The 12,840-nt window shown below is 74.2% G+C and overlaps 3 protein-coding genes across 3 annotated transcripts in view; 1 reads left to right on the top strand and 2 right to left on the bottom strand.

The window, feature by feature from the left end:
• Positions 1-2,446, bottom strand: part of AURANDRAFT_70749 (hypothetical protein) — a gene marked incomplete at both ends in the record, with an annotated part of 5,507 nt that extends 3,061 nt beyond the window's left edge. Inside the window, 5 exons of the mRNA XM_009034934.1 lie at positions 92-310; positions 451-639; positions 716-1,130; positions 1,189-1,335; positions 1,386-2,446. Of these exons, the coding sequence (XP_009033182.1) occupies positions 92-310; positions 451-639; positions 716-1,130; positions 1,189-1,335; positions 1,386-2,446 (2,031 nt within the window). The remainder of the gene's footprint in view (positions 1-91; positions 311-450; positions 640-715; positions 1,131-1,188; positions 1,336-1,385) is intronic.
• Positions 2,447-2,677: 231 nt separating this feature from the next.
• Positions 2,678-3,637, top strand: AURANDRAFT_4291 (hypothetical protein; the record flags this gene model as incomplete). The annotated part of the gene is made up of 1 exon (XM_009034591.1): positions 2,678-3,637. A coding segment is annotated over one exon (960 nt), but the record flags the coding sequence as incomplete, so codon positions are not given.
• Positions 3,638-3,678: 41 nt separating this feature from the next.
• Positions 3,679-6,731, bottom strand: AURANDRAFT_539 (hypothetical protein; the record flags this gene model as incomplete). The annotated part of the gene is made up of 4 exons (XM_009034564.1): positions 3,679-4,584; positions 5,140-5,908; positions 5,994-6,184; positions 6,396-6,731. Coding segments are annotated over 4 exons (2,202 nt in total), but the record flags the coding sequence as incomplete, so codon positions are not given.
• Between the last annotated feature and the right edge of the window lie 6,109 nt (positions 6,732-12,840).

Here is a 12,840-nt window from a genome sequence, read left to right as displayed (position 1 = left end):
CCGCCCGCCGCCGCCGCCGCCCCCGCCCTCCCCGCCGGCGCCGCGCCGCGGCCGCGTCCGGCGCGCGCCGCCGCGGCGGCGGGTCGACGACCTCGGCGTGGGCCGCGCTCATGAGCTGGATGTCGGACGCGAGGACGACGTCGAACTTCGGGGCCGTTTCCGCGGACGCGTCGTCGTAGCCGCGGCCGGAGGCGAGCTTGCGGAGCCGCTCGGCGATGGACCGCCGGGGCCGCCGGCCCGTGTCCGCCGGCGGCGACCGGCCGTGGTGGCTCTTGCGCCGCGGCGGCGCGGACGACGCGGGCCGCGGCACCTGCGCGGAAACCGACCGGTGACGTCGGGGCCGAACTTCGAAATTCTCGAGTTTTCGGTCGAATCGAGGTCGTTTCGGCTGATTTTTTGGATTGCTCTCGGCGAGTTCTCGACGCACGGCCGAAGAGCTCGTGTCAAAACGTTCGCACATTGAAGTCGGGTTGAAGATTCGAGTTCCGCGCGGCGCGGCGCGGGCACGGCGACGGGCACGGGCGGCGGCGCGGGCGCGCCGCCCGTGGGCAGCGTGTCGAAGGTCGCGTCGTCGTGGGGCAGCGCCCGCCGCGCGTAGACCGACGCGATGGCCGCGCAGCCCACGATGAAGAGCGCGACCTGGGCGAGGAAAAAGTCGCGCGCGCGCCGCCGCCGCCTCCCCGGGACGCGGGCCGCGCGCGGCGCCCGCGATGACGGCGGCGGCGGCGCGGCTCAGGTCGCCGTCGTCGTCGTCGTCGTCGCCCCCGAGGCTCGGCGCCCGCGTCGCCCTGGCCGCGCGCGGGCCCGCCGTCGGCCGCCGCGACGGCGTCGTCGTCGGAGCGATCGTCGGGTACGCGCAGTAGGACACGTCGGCGTCGCAGTCCGCGAGGCACTCGAGCTTCATGGACCATTCGTAGTACACGAGGAACCAGCCGCCCTGGACCTCGAGGCACTCGTCGTCGCCGAACGTGAGCACGTCGACGGCCGCGGAGCAGCTGTCGTCGGCGAAGGCAGAAACATTAACGACGCCCGTCGCCGGGTCGCAGGTGCCCCGCAGCCAGCCGTCGAAGCCGTCGCGCGAGAAGGGCGCGCAGGCGTCGTCCGCCGCCTCGTAGGGGTTCGGCAGCCCGCTGCGAGGGCGGGCGCGTGGGGGGGCGGGCGGCGCGCGCGCGGCGCGCGAGCGCGCACCTGATCTCCGAGTCGCCCCAGCCCATGGACGTCGACAGGCAGCCGAGGCTCCGGTAGCCCGTCATGCGGAAGCCGCCCTCGGCGGCGCCGAGCAGCGACGCGACCAGCGCCACGCGCACCATCGTTCGTCCTCGGGCTGCCCCGATTCTACCGACCCCTTCAAGCATCGATGCAACTTGAACTAGTTTAGGCTGCACTGGCGGCCGCCGGCCTCGAGCTGGGCGAGGAGCTCCCTCGCCGGCACGGGCGGCCGGCTGGGGTCCACGAATTGCCGTTTCACATTCAGGCTCGCGCGGTGGAGCTCGTTCGCCCGGCGCTTCCCGTCGACGGCGTAGGCCGCGAGGGCCGCGTCGACGTCGCCGTGGCGGTCGAAGGCGACGCCGAGGCCGTGGGCGTCGAGGAGGCCCGTGTAGGCGCCGGCGCCCGTGCGCGGCGACGCCATGTGGGCCGCGTCGCCGATGATCACGACGCGGCCGTTCACGACGCGGTCCGCGCAGAACTCCCAGACCGCGTGCTGCGTGACTTTGCCGTGCTCCGCCATGGCGCGCCAGAGCCGCACGAGCTCGCCGCCGTTGACGTGGCTCCAGAGCTTCTCGTAGAGCGGGAGGTACCAGTCCGGGAGCGCCCGTTTCTTCTCCCCGACCTGCCGCGCGGCGCCGCTCGCCGGCCGCGCGACCTCGTCCTCGGGCATGCGCAGGTAGAATCCTCCATTGTAGAGCGTGCGGCCGTCGGCGCACGAGATGGGGAAGCCGCCAGTGTCGAAGTAGCCGCTCCGGTGGCCGCCGAAGCTCCGGAACGAGGGCGCGCGCTCGAGGTCCATCAGGCCGCGCCAGAGGCAGTAGCCGGAGTAGACCGGTTGTTGGTCGCCGACGACGAAGCGGCGCAGCGAGCTCCAGCCGCCGTCGGCGACGACGACGAAATCGTAGGCCGCGCCGTCGACCGTCGGCGCGGCGACGTCGCCGACGTCCGCGACGGCGACGCCGTGCCTCACGGCGTCGTCGGGCAATCCCCCGCGGAGGTAGCGCCATAGGTCGCCGTAGAACCAGCCTCCGGGCCCGTGCTGCCGCAGCGTCGCGCCGTCGGCGCGGATCGACTCGTAGAGTTGGCGGTCCACGCCGCCGAGGCCGCCGCCGCGGCTCTCGAAGCCTGTCGGAAAGCGCTCGAAGACCGTCACCTCGAAGCCGCGCTGCGCGAGCACGTTGGCAGCAGCGAGGCCAGCGATGCTACCGCCGACGACGGCCACGGAGCCGCGCGACATTCTCTCTCCGAGCGCGGAGGAAACGAGCCAGAAACTTGCCTGAAGTGCAGCTCGCTAAATAGAGGCTGTCGGCTGCCCTCGTCGGCTGCCCTCGTCGGCTGCCCTCGTCGGCTGCCCTCGTCGGCTGCCCTCGTCGGCTGCCCTCGTCGGCTAGCCCTCGTCGGCTGCCCTCGTCGGCTGCCCGAGCTACCACTACCGGTGCGAAAAATGGCGCACCCGCGCGCTGCCCTCGTGCGCGAGGCTGCTGCGCGCCTCGGCACGAGCATCGTGCGCACGCCGTTGCTCGAGGCACCGTCACTCAACAGACTCGCGAGCGCGCGCCTCGACAAAAAAGACCTGCGTGTGCTCGTCAAGGCCGAGTGCCTGCAGAAGACGGGCGCCTTCAAGTTCCGCGGCGCGCTGAACCGCCTGCTCGAGGAGGACATGGACGACGCGGCCGCGCGCGCGCGCGGCGTCGTCGCGTTCTCGAGCGGCAACTTCGCCCAGGCGCTCGCGCTCGCCGCCGCGACGACGGGCACCAAGTGCACGATCGTGTCGCCGCACGACGCGCCGCCGCTCAAGCTGGAGCGCACGCGCGACTACGGCGCGACCGTGGTCTTATCGACGGCGGCTCCCGGCGTGAACCGCGAGGTTGCGGCGTCTGGGATGGCCGCGGCGTTCGCGGAGGAGCACGGCGCCAAACTGCTGCACCCCTTCGACGACTGGGGCGTGATTTATGGCCAGGGGACGCTCGCCCTGGAGATTTTCGAGGAGGAGGAAGACGTCGCTTCGTTGATCGTGCCGACCGGCGGCGGCGGCATGCTCGCCGGCTGCTGCTTAGCGGCGGAGCTCGCGTCGCCCTCGACGAAGCTCTTCTGCGTCGAGCCGGCGGGCTACGACGACCACCGGTCGAGTTTCGAAAGCGGCGCGCGCACGCCGCTGGCCGGCGCGCCCGCGGCGACGATCTCGGACGCGTTACAAGCGTCGGCCCCGGGCGAGCTCACGTGGGCCGTCAACGGGCCGCGCGTCGCCGGCGCGGCCGCCGTGCCCGACGCGGACGCCGTCGACGCCATGGCCGTCGCCTTCACGGAGCTCAAGCTCGTCCTCGAGCCCTCGGGCGCGCTCGGCCTCGCGGCGCTCCTCCGCGGCGACGTGCCGGTGGCCGACGGGGACACCGTCGCCGTCGTCGCCTGCGGCGGCAACGTCGCCCTCGACACGTTCCTGGAGCTGCACGCGAAACGTTAATCTGAGACCACGTCGAAGGACGCGCTCAGCGGCGTGTCGTCGCTCGCGGGGCCGACGTAGACCTCGAAGGTCCCCGGCTCGAGGACCCAGGCCATCGTGCGGTCGAGCACCCGCAGCTCGTCGAGCGAGATCGCGAGCTCGACCCGCCGCGTCTCGCCCGGCGCCAGGTCGACGCGCGCGAACGCCTTGAGGCTCCGGAGGGGCGTCGTCACCGACGAGACGACGTCCCGGACGTAGACCTGCGGGACCTCGACGACCGGCGGGCCGCCCGCGTGCGCGAGCGTGAAGCGCACGAGGACCTCGTCCGTCGCGGCGGACGCGGTCTCCGGTACGACCGAAACGTCGGCGTAGGTGACGTTGGAGTAGGACAAGCCGTGCCCGAAGGCCCAGAGCACGGACTCGGCCACGTCGCACCAGCCGCTCCGCGCCGACGACGGCTTGCGGTCGTAGAAGACGGGCAGCACGTCCGCGGACGCCGGGAACGACAGCGGCAGCCGGCCCGACGGGTTCGCGGCGCCGACGAGGACGGCCGCGATCGCGTCGCCCTGGGCCTGGCCGCCGTTGAAGGCCGCGAGCACCGCCGGGGCCGTCTTGAGCAGCGGCTCCGCCGTCGGCTTGCCGTCGACGAGGACGACCGCGAGCGGCGCGCCCGACTTTGACGCCGACGCGAGCGCGGCGTCCACGAGGTCGCGCTGGCGGCCCGTGAGCGCGAGCGACGCGCGGTCGACGCCCTCGCCCTCCGTCGAGTCGTTGCCGCCGTCGGGCGCCCGCAGGTTGTTCGCGCCGCCGACGACGGCGACGACGGCGTCCGCGGCGTCCATGAGGCGTTTGGCTTTCGCGAGCTCGTCGTCGTCGTCGTCTTCCGCGAGCGACCAGAGGAGCGCGACCGCGGGACCGTCGTTCCACGAGTGGCTCTGGCTGTAGTTGACGGCCACGTCGTAGGCGCGGCCGGCCTCGAAGGCGAAGGGCCCGGAGACCGTCGGCGCGGACGCGTTCGGGAACGTGTCCACGAGCACGACGCCGTCGACCTCGAGCGAGACGCGGACCTCGCCGTCGCTTCCCGTGTGCACGAGCACGCCCCAGCGCCCGCGCGTCGCCGTCGCCGGCGGCGTCGCGAGGCCCCGGAACCGCGCGGAGAAGACGCCGCCGGGCAGCCGCGCGGGGTCGGGGCCGAGCGCGAAGAAGTGGTGGTTCAGCGCAAAGTCGAGGCGCGAGAGCGCCGCCGGCCCCTCGAGGCGCGCGTCGGGGAAATAGGTCGCCTCGAGCCCCTGCGTGCCCGCGGCGACCGTCGTCGGCTCAAAGCCCGGCGCGTAGGGCACGGACGGCGCCGTCGCCGCGAAGGCCGCGGCGACGGCCCACTCGTGGCGCTGGACGACGTTCCAGTGCCGCGCGGCGGACAGCGACGACCCGACGGCGTAGACGACGTCCGAGCGCGGGAGCGCCTTGCGCAGGCCCTCGAGGACGGGCACCATGTTGAACGTGTCGATGTTGCCGCCGCCCGACGGCGCGCCGCCAGACCAGCCCGCGGCGGAGTAGTCGCCCATGCGGGCCTCGTCGCCGTTGGGCCCGACGACGGCGACGATCTTGCCCGCGAGGGCGTCCGCGTCCAACGGGAGGACGCGGTCGTTCGCGAGCAGGACGACGCTCTCCGCGGCCGCGCGCGCGGCGACGGCGCGGTGCGACGGCGCGTCGCCGAGGCGCGTCGCGACGAGCGCCGGGTCCGTCCGGTACGCGCCCGTCGCCGCGACGCCGCCGACGTCTCGCAGGAGGCCGAGGCGCCGCTTCACGGCGAGGACGCGGCCCGCGGCGAGGTCGAGCGTCTCGGACGCCATGCGGCCGCTGTCGGTCAGGTTGGCGACGATGGCCTCGTAGTCCGCGTGGTAGTCGTGGCCGTTCACGCTCCCGCCCGCCTCGAGGAACTGCCGCACGGCCTCGGGCCCGTCGGCCGCGGTGTAGTGGAGCGACTGGAGGTTGTGGATGGCGCCAAAGTCCGAGCTCACGTAGCCCTCGAAGCCGAGCTCGCCCCGCAGCAGGTCCTCGAGGTAGCCCGCGTCGCCGCTGACGGGCACGCCGTCGACCTCGTTGTAGCTCGACATGACGCCCGTCGCGCCCGCGGCGACGGCCTTGGCGAAGGGCCGCGCGTACGTCTCCCGGAGCTCGCGGGGCCCCATGTGCGCCGGGCCCTCGTTGCGGCCCGCCTCCGGCACGGAGTAGGCGACGAAGTGCTTGAGGAGCGACCTACCACATGCGTCGGTCACGATCTTTTATCGTGTTCCCGGTCAACATCTCTCGAACATCGTCACAGGACGCTGGGAGCGACGACGTCGCGTTCGGCGAGTCGAGGCGGCCGTCGGCCGTCATGCCCCGGACCATGGCGCCGGCGAGCTCCCCGGCCAGGTAGGCGTCCTCGCCGAGCTCCTCCTCGCCGCGGCCCCAGCGCGGCTCGCGCGCGAGGCCGCACACGGGCGCCCAGCACTGCGCCGTGCCGCCCGCGCGCGCCTCCGCGCCCACGACCTGTGCCGAATTCAACCACTGGTTTGGGACGTCCCGACCAAACTTCAAACCTCTCTAGCTCGGTCAAATCGAAGTCGATTCCGCTGATTTTTGGACGAATCGATTTCTCTCGTCGAGTTCTCGAAGCAAAGCCGAAGAATCTGCGTCGTAACTGTCTCGTACGCTCAAATTGAAGTCGAGTTGAATATTTGAATTCGGCACAGCCCACGACGGCGCCGACGGCGCGCAGCAGGTCGACGTCGAAGGTCGCCGCGAGGGCCGGCGGCGACGGGAAGATCGTGTGGTGGTCGCCCTGGACGCCGTGCTGGCACTCCTCCGCGAAGAGCGCGGGGATGCCGTGGCGCGACGCCGCGACGACCGCGTCCTGGATCGCGTTCGCGAGGTTCGGGTCGACGTCGCGGCCCCAGTTGAGCACGCCGGCGCCGAGGCCGCCGAGGTACGCCGCGGCGAGCGTTTCGTTGAACGCGCCATCATACGTCGCGACGGTGATCGCGTCGTCGAGCACGAGCTGTCGCGCCTTCTCCTCCGTCGTCATCTTCGCCAGGAGCGCGCGGATCGACGGCGGGAGCTCGTCGAGGCGATCCGTCTCGCGCACCGTGAAGCCCGACGTGTCCGCGAAGAGCACCGCGACGGCCAGGATGGCGAGCACTCGCGCAGCCATCGTGCTTCGAGGGCTGACCGCGGCCATCGCGCTTCGAGGGCTGACGGCCAGGATGGCAAACAATCGCGCGGCCATCGTGCTTCGGGCTGCTTCACTCACTTCAACGTAGGTCGTGACTGCTTCAACTTGAACACGCGCTCGATCCGAGCGCTCGAGCAATGATGTGCGTGTCGCCGTCGCGAGCCATGCTCGCCCTCGTCGCGGTCCTGCCCGTCGCGCGGGCGCTCAGCGCGCCCACGATCACGTCCCTCAAGGAGCAATTGGCGCAGAAGCCCGCCGGCGCGGCCCTCGCCGCCGAGTTCGCGCTGCGCAAAGAGGGCAAGGGCTCGCCGCACCGCGCGTCGAGGACGCGCGTCTTCGACGACGGGGCGGAGACGCGCGTGACGCTCTACCGCGACAGCGCGGCCTGGTGCCCCTACTGCCAGAAGCTCTGGATGATGCTCGAGGAGAAGGAGATCAACTACGCCGTCGAGCTGATCAACATGCGGTCCTACGGCGACAAGCCCGCGAGCTTCACGGCCAAGGTCCGCGGCGGCATCCTGCCGGCGCTCGAGCTCGACGGGACCATGTACACGGAGAGCCTGGACATCATGGCCATGCTCGACGACGCGTTCGCCGACGGCCGCCGCGCGCTCCTGCCCGACCGGGAGTCGCCCGAGTGGGAGCGGACGCGGGCGCTCCTGCGCCTCGAGCGGTCCCTGTTCTCCGCCTGGTGCGCCTACGTCTTCGGCGGCGGCTTCGGGAGCAAGCGGAACTTCGAGGCGGCCATGCGCAAGGTCGACGCGGCGCTCGGCGACCAGCCGGGGCCGTGGTTCTCCGACTTCTCCGACGGCCCGTCGCTCGTGGACCTCCAGTACGTGTCCCACGTCGAGCGCATCGCCGCGTCCGTGCCCTACTGGCGCGGCGACGTCGTCCGGGGCTCGGGCGCTTACCCGAACGTGGACCGGTGGTTCGAGGCCTTCGAGGCGCGGCCGAGCTACGCGGCGTCGCGGAGCGACTGGTACACGCACGTCAACGACATCCCGCCCCAGTACGGCCCCGGCGTGCCGTCGAACACGCCGGACCAAAAAGCCTACGCCGCGGCGCTCGACGGCGGCGACGCGGCCTGGCGCCTGCCGCTCCCGCCGCTCGCGGCGAGCGACGCGCCGTCCGACGCGCTCCAGCCCGGCTGGGAGGCCTTCGAGGCCGACGCGGCGACGGAGGCGGCCTACCACGTCATCGACAACCTCGACGCCGTCGCGGCCTTCGCCGCGCGCGCCAAGGGGCGCGCCGGCGGCTGGGCCCGCGGCCGCCCGGACCGCGCGCGCCTCGCGGACCCGCTCGCGACGCCCGCCGAGGGCGCCGTGCGCGACGCGGTCCAGGACGCGCTCCTCGTCGTCGCCCAGGTGCTCCTCGCGGACTGCGACGTGGCCGCCGCGGACGTCGCGGCCCTCGCGGCGCGCGACGCGGGCGACCGCGCCGCCGTGCGCGAGTGCCTCGCCTACCTGCGCGAGCGCGTCGGCGTGCCCCGCGACATGTCCTACCCGGCGGCCCGCTGCCTCCGCGCGACCCTCAACTGGGTCTCCGACGCCCTCGAGTAGGGCCTAATCGAGTGCTCAGGCCGATGGTGCCGATCAAGAGTGCCGACAGTTTTTCAACGCCGGAGAGAGCATCGTCAATTTTGGGGCTGTCGTCTTCTCGCGTCTGGTGCAGCCCGCGCGCGCGAGCACCCGCGGCTCCGACGCGGGGCAGCGCTGCGGGGGTCACGTCTCGTGCAGCCCGAGGGGCGCGGACGCGACGCGCGAGCGCGGCCCGCGACGACGATGTCGACCTGGGGCAACGCCGACGAGTCCGTGTGGTGTAAGGCGACGAATTGGCAGACGGGCGAGGTGCGCTACGTGCGCGGCAAGCGCTGCGACATGTCGCCGGAGAAGATCGTCGAGGCCGCGCGGAGCCCGCGGAAGCGCATCAAGTTCCGCCGCGGGTCGGACCGCGAGCCCGACGACGCCGCGGACGAGAGCGAGGTCGAGGTCAGCCGCGACGAGTAACGGCGCGTGTGGTGTGGTGGTTACGGGGGCCGCGGGGAGAGGCTCGGCCGCCGCTTGGGCTTGCGCCGCGGCGCGAGCGCCGGCTGGGCCGCCGCGGCGCCGCCGCGCCACCGCACGACGTCCGGGTCCGCGTCCGTCGGGAGCGCGAGGAGCCGGGGGCAGTCGTCGACGAAGCGCACGGCGTCGTCCGGCGCCCCGCCGGAGGCCCGGAGGGCCGCCGCGGCGACGTGCGGCTCGACGTCCGCGCGCGATGCGACGGCGTCGACCGTCGCCGCGTCCGGCGCGCCGGCGGCGGGCCGCGCGGGCGCGAGGGCCGCGCCGGCGCCGAAGAGGGCGTCGAGGCCGACGGCGAGGAGGTCCGGCGCCGCGGGCACGAGCCTCCGCGGCGCCGCGGGCGGCGGCCGCGTCGCGAACGAGAGCCGGAGCTGGAAGGACCGGGGCAGCACGTCGCGCCAGTCCGGGAAGACGTCGAGGGACGCGCGGGGCACGCTGAGCTCCCCCGCGCCGACGAAGGCCGCGGAGGACGCGAAGCGCGCGACCTTGCCGCCGTCGGCGCTCCGGAGCGTGACCGCGAACTCGTCGCGGAGCACGACGTCGCCCGCGTCGCACGTCGCCTCGAGGACGCCGTCGTCGGTGGGCGCGCCGGCGAGCACGAGGTCCCGCGCCGCGCTCGCGGCCGCCGTGCCCACGTCGAGCGTCGCCGCGCCGGTTTCGCCGAAGATGGAACCGACGAGCGCCGGCGACAGGTCGAGCTCGTCGAAGCGCACGGCCGCGGCCGCGAGGGCCAGGGGCGCCGCGTTCGGCGCGTCGCCGTCGCAGGCGAGGGCCGCGTCGAGCAGGCCCAGCGCGCGCGTGAACGACGGCGGCAGCAGCGGCAGCGCGAGCCGCGTCTCGAGGCCCGCGGCGGCGAGCCACGCGTCGTAGGCCTCCGCCGCGGCGTCGAAGGTCCGCAGACTGTCGCCGAGCGCCGCCCCGGGCACGAGGGGCGCCACGCGGGCGATCGCTGCGGCGCATAATCCGACTCGCACGTGGCCGCCGCCCGCGTCGCAGAGCACGACGCGGTGCTCCGCCGCGAGCGCCTGGGCAGCAAAAGGGTGATTCAACGTCGCTTCAACGTGAGTGTTCCGCGCGCGCGCGTTCCGGAAAAAGCGCCCACGCGTTGAGACCGCTCCGAGAGATGATCGCTCGTCCAAGAATCAGCCGAAACGAGTGGAAAACGGCCGAGAAAGGAGCCTTTGAAGTTGGGAATTTCGCTCTCTTTTGCTGCCCTGGCGAGCGCGAGCCAGGCGCCCGCGGCCAGGCCCAGGCGCACGCAGTGGTCCAGCGCCGGCGTGTGGGCGCCCCGGGCGGCCCGCCAGCCGAACTCGAGCGCGACCGCGCGGCCGCCGCACGCGTCGAGCGCGCCCCGGGGCGTCGCGGCCTCGCCGACGTTGACGACGAGCGCGCGCGACGCCTCGCCCAGGAGGGGCTCGAGGAAGCCGGGCTTCAGCGCCGACAGCGGGCCGTCGCGCCGCAGCGCCGCGAGCGCCGCGCCGCCGCGGAGCGCGACGACGCGCGGGCCGACCGCGTACGCGTGCGCGGCGGCGACGGCCGGGTCGCCGCGCGACGCCGCGGGCATGAGCGACAGGCTCCGCGCGGCCTTGCTCAAAGACCCGAGCCAGCCGTCGTCGTCGGCGGCCGGCTTCGACCGCCGCCGCGCGCCCCAGCGGCCGCCGGCCGCCGCCGGCGCCGCCGCCGCGGCCGCCGCGCCGCGCCGCGGCCGCTCGACGGCGAGGCGCAGGCGGGTGCCCGCGGCCTCGCGGAAGTAGGGCAGCACGTCCTCGAGGTCGTCGACGACGGCCGTCGGCCGCCCGTCGACGGCGACGATGCGGTCCCCCTCCCGCAGGCGGGGCCGCGCCTTCGCCGCGCAGGAGCAGGCCACGGCGCGCCGCACGAGCAGCTCCGTCGAGCCCTCGAGGATGCCGCAGTGGAGGCCCCAGGGCGTCGTGTTGCTCGGCCGGACGAGCACGACCTCGAGGGCGCGCATCGCGTCGGGAGCGGATTCGCGCCCCGTCTTGTCTCGACCAACCGAGCTGGGAGTTCACAACAGTCTGGGCGCGTCCCGCCGGGCAGCCCCCCATGGCGTCCTGCGCGGACGGCTTCGGCGTGTCGCGGGCGCGGTACCCGTGCCGCTTCCCGTACCGCGGGTCCGGCTGCGGCACGACCTGGGCGCGCCGCGTCGAGCCGGCCTACAGCGCTCTGAGCGGCTTCTTCGTCGTGCTCGTCTTCGTGCCCTGCGTCGTGAGCGTGTCGCGCCTGCGGACCGAGGTGGCCGCGCGCCTCGACAAGGCCAGGGCCGAGGGCAAGCCGCGGCGCGGCGGCGCGTTGCGGAATTTGACGTCCGCGGAGCACGTGCACCTCGCGGCGGCGGCCGTCGCGGCCGGCGTCCCGCGGCCGCGGCGACGTTCGAGAGCTCGTGACCGCCGGAGAGACGACGAACCGTCGTCACCGACGCGCTCGGTAGGTCGCGGCGGCGCAGCTCGCGATGCTCGCGGACGCGGAGTCCTACGCCGGGCGGCTGCCGTACGAGGCCACGTGCGGCCTCGTGATCTTCGTGCGCCTGGGGCTGGACTACATCCTCATCGTCGTCGTCGCGACGTGGGCGACGCTCGGCGTCCCGCGGCCGGGGCGATGTTCGAGAGATGTTGACCGGGAACACGATGACGCGTCGCCACCGACGCGCCCGGTAGGCGACGCTGCTCCGCGCGCGGACGCGCGTCGTCCGCGTGCCGCGCGACGTCCTCGTCATCGCCGGGTCGGCGCTCGCGGCGGCGGCGCTCCTCCAGGTCGGCCTGGGCACGCTGGAGGTCGTCCTCGGGCGGCGGCGGGGCTGCTGGCACCGCGGCGTGAACCTGCTGAAGCTGCTGCTGACGTCGCTCGTGGAGGTCTGCGTCTGCGTCTGGGGCCTCTACTGGGGCCACCGGCTCCAGCGGAGCGTGCAGACGCCGGGGGGCCTGTCCAAGGAGGCGCGGCGCGCGTCCCTGGCGAGCGACCCGGAGGCCTTCGGCCAGCCGTCGAAGACGGCGCTGCTCCGGCGGCGCTGCCACCGCTACCTCGTCGCGATCACGGGCGCGACGTCCCTCGGCCTCGCCTACGCGGCCTACAAGTTCGCCGCGTCCACGGCGCGCTGCAGCCAGCCGCCCTGCACGCTCGGGGCGACGCTCGGCGCGCTCCTGACGAACACGGGGCGCGTCGTCTACCTCGCGTGCACGTGGCTCGCGCTCCTCGTCACGGGCAAGGACGCCGAGAACACGTCCATGGGCCTGCACTGGGACCTGCGGCGCGCGAGCGACGCGTCGATGAACCGCGTCAAGTCCTTCGCGGACCGCGTGCGCCGCACGTCGTTCGCGATCGCGGGCCGCCTCAGCGCGGGCGGCTCCGTCGACGGGTCGCTCGGGTCGTCGTCCGAGGGCGCGCGCGACACGACGCTCTCGAGCCTCGACTCGGGCGCGCCGGAGTCGCGGACCGTGCGCGACCGGGGCTGCTGCGCGCGCTGGAGCGCGCGGCCCGCGCCGCCGGACGCGCCGGAGAGGCCGAGGCCGCCGCCGCCGCCGAGCTGGACGCCCATCGGCACGCCCCCGGACTCGCCGGACTCCTACGACTTCGAGTCGCCGGACTGCGACGGCGTCGCGGCGCTGCCCGCGCCCGACGACCGCGACGACGACACGCCGGAGCCCGTCTTCGAGCCGTCGCGCGCGGAGCGGAGCGCCGCGGTCGCCGCGTTCCGGCCCATCGACCCGGCGCCGCGCGCGGAGGTGCCCGCGCCCTGGCGCGAGGCGGACTCGGCGGCGGCGCGCGAGGACGCCGTCGACGTCGCGGACGTCGACGTCTCCGGCTGGGGGCGCACCGTCAGCGGCCTCGTCGGGGACCTGGACTCGGGCCTCGTCCGCGCGCCGGGACTCGGGGACCTGGACGACCCCGTCCGCTTC

This window comes from Aureococcus anophagefferens, assembly GCF_000186865.1.
Source record: "Aureococcus anophagefferens unplaced genomic scaffold AURANscaffold_2, whole genome shotgun sequence".
NCBI classification, from domain to species: Eukaryota; class Pelagophyceae; order Pelagomonadales; family Pelagomonadaceae; genus Aureococcus; species Aureococcus anophagefferens.
Note: the sequence above shows the minus strand (reverse complement) of the source record. Positions and strands in the feature narration are given on the sequence as shown.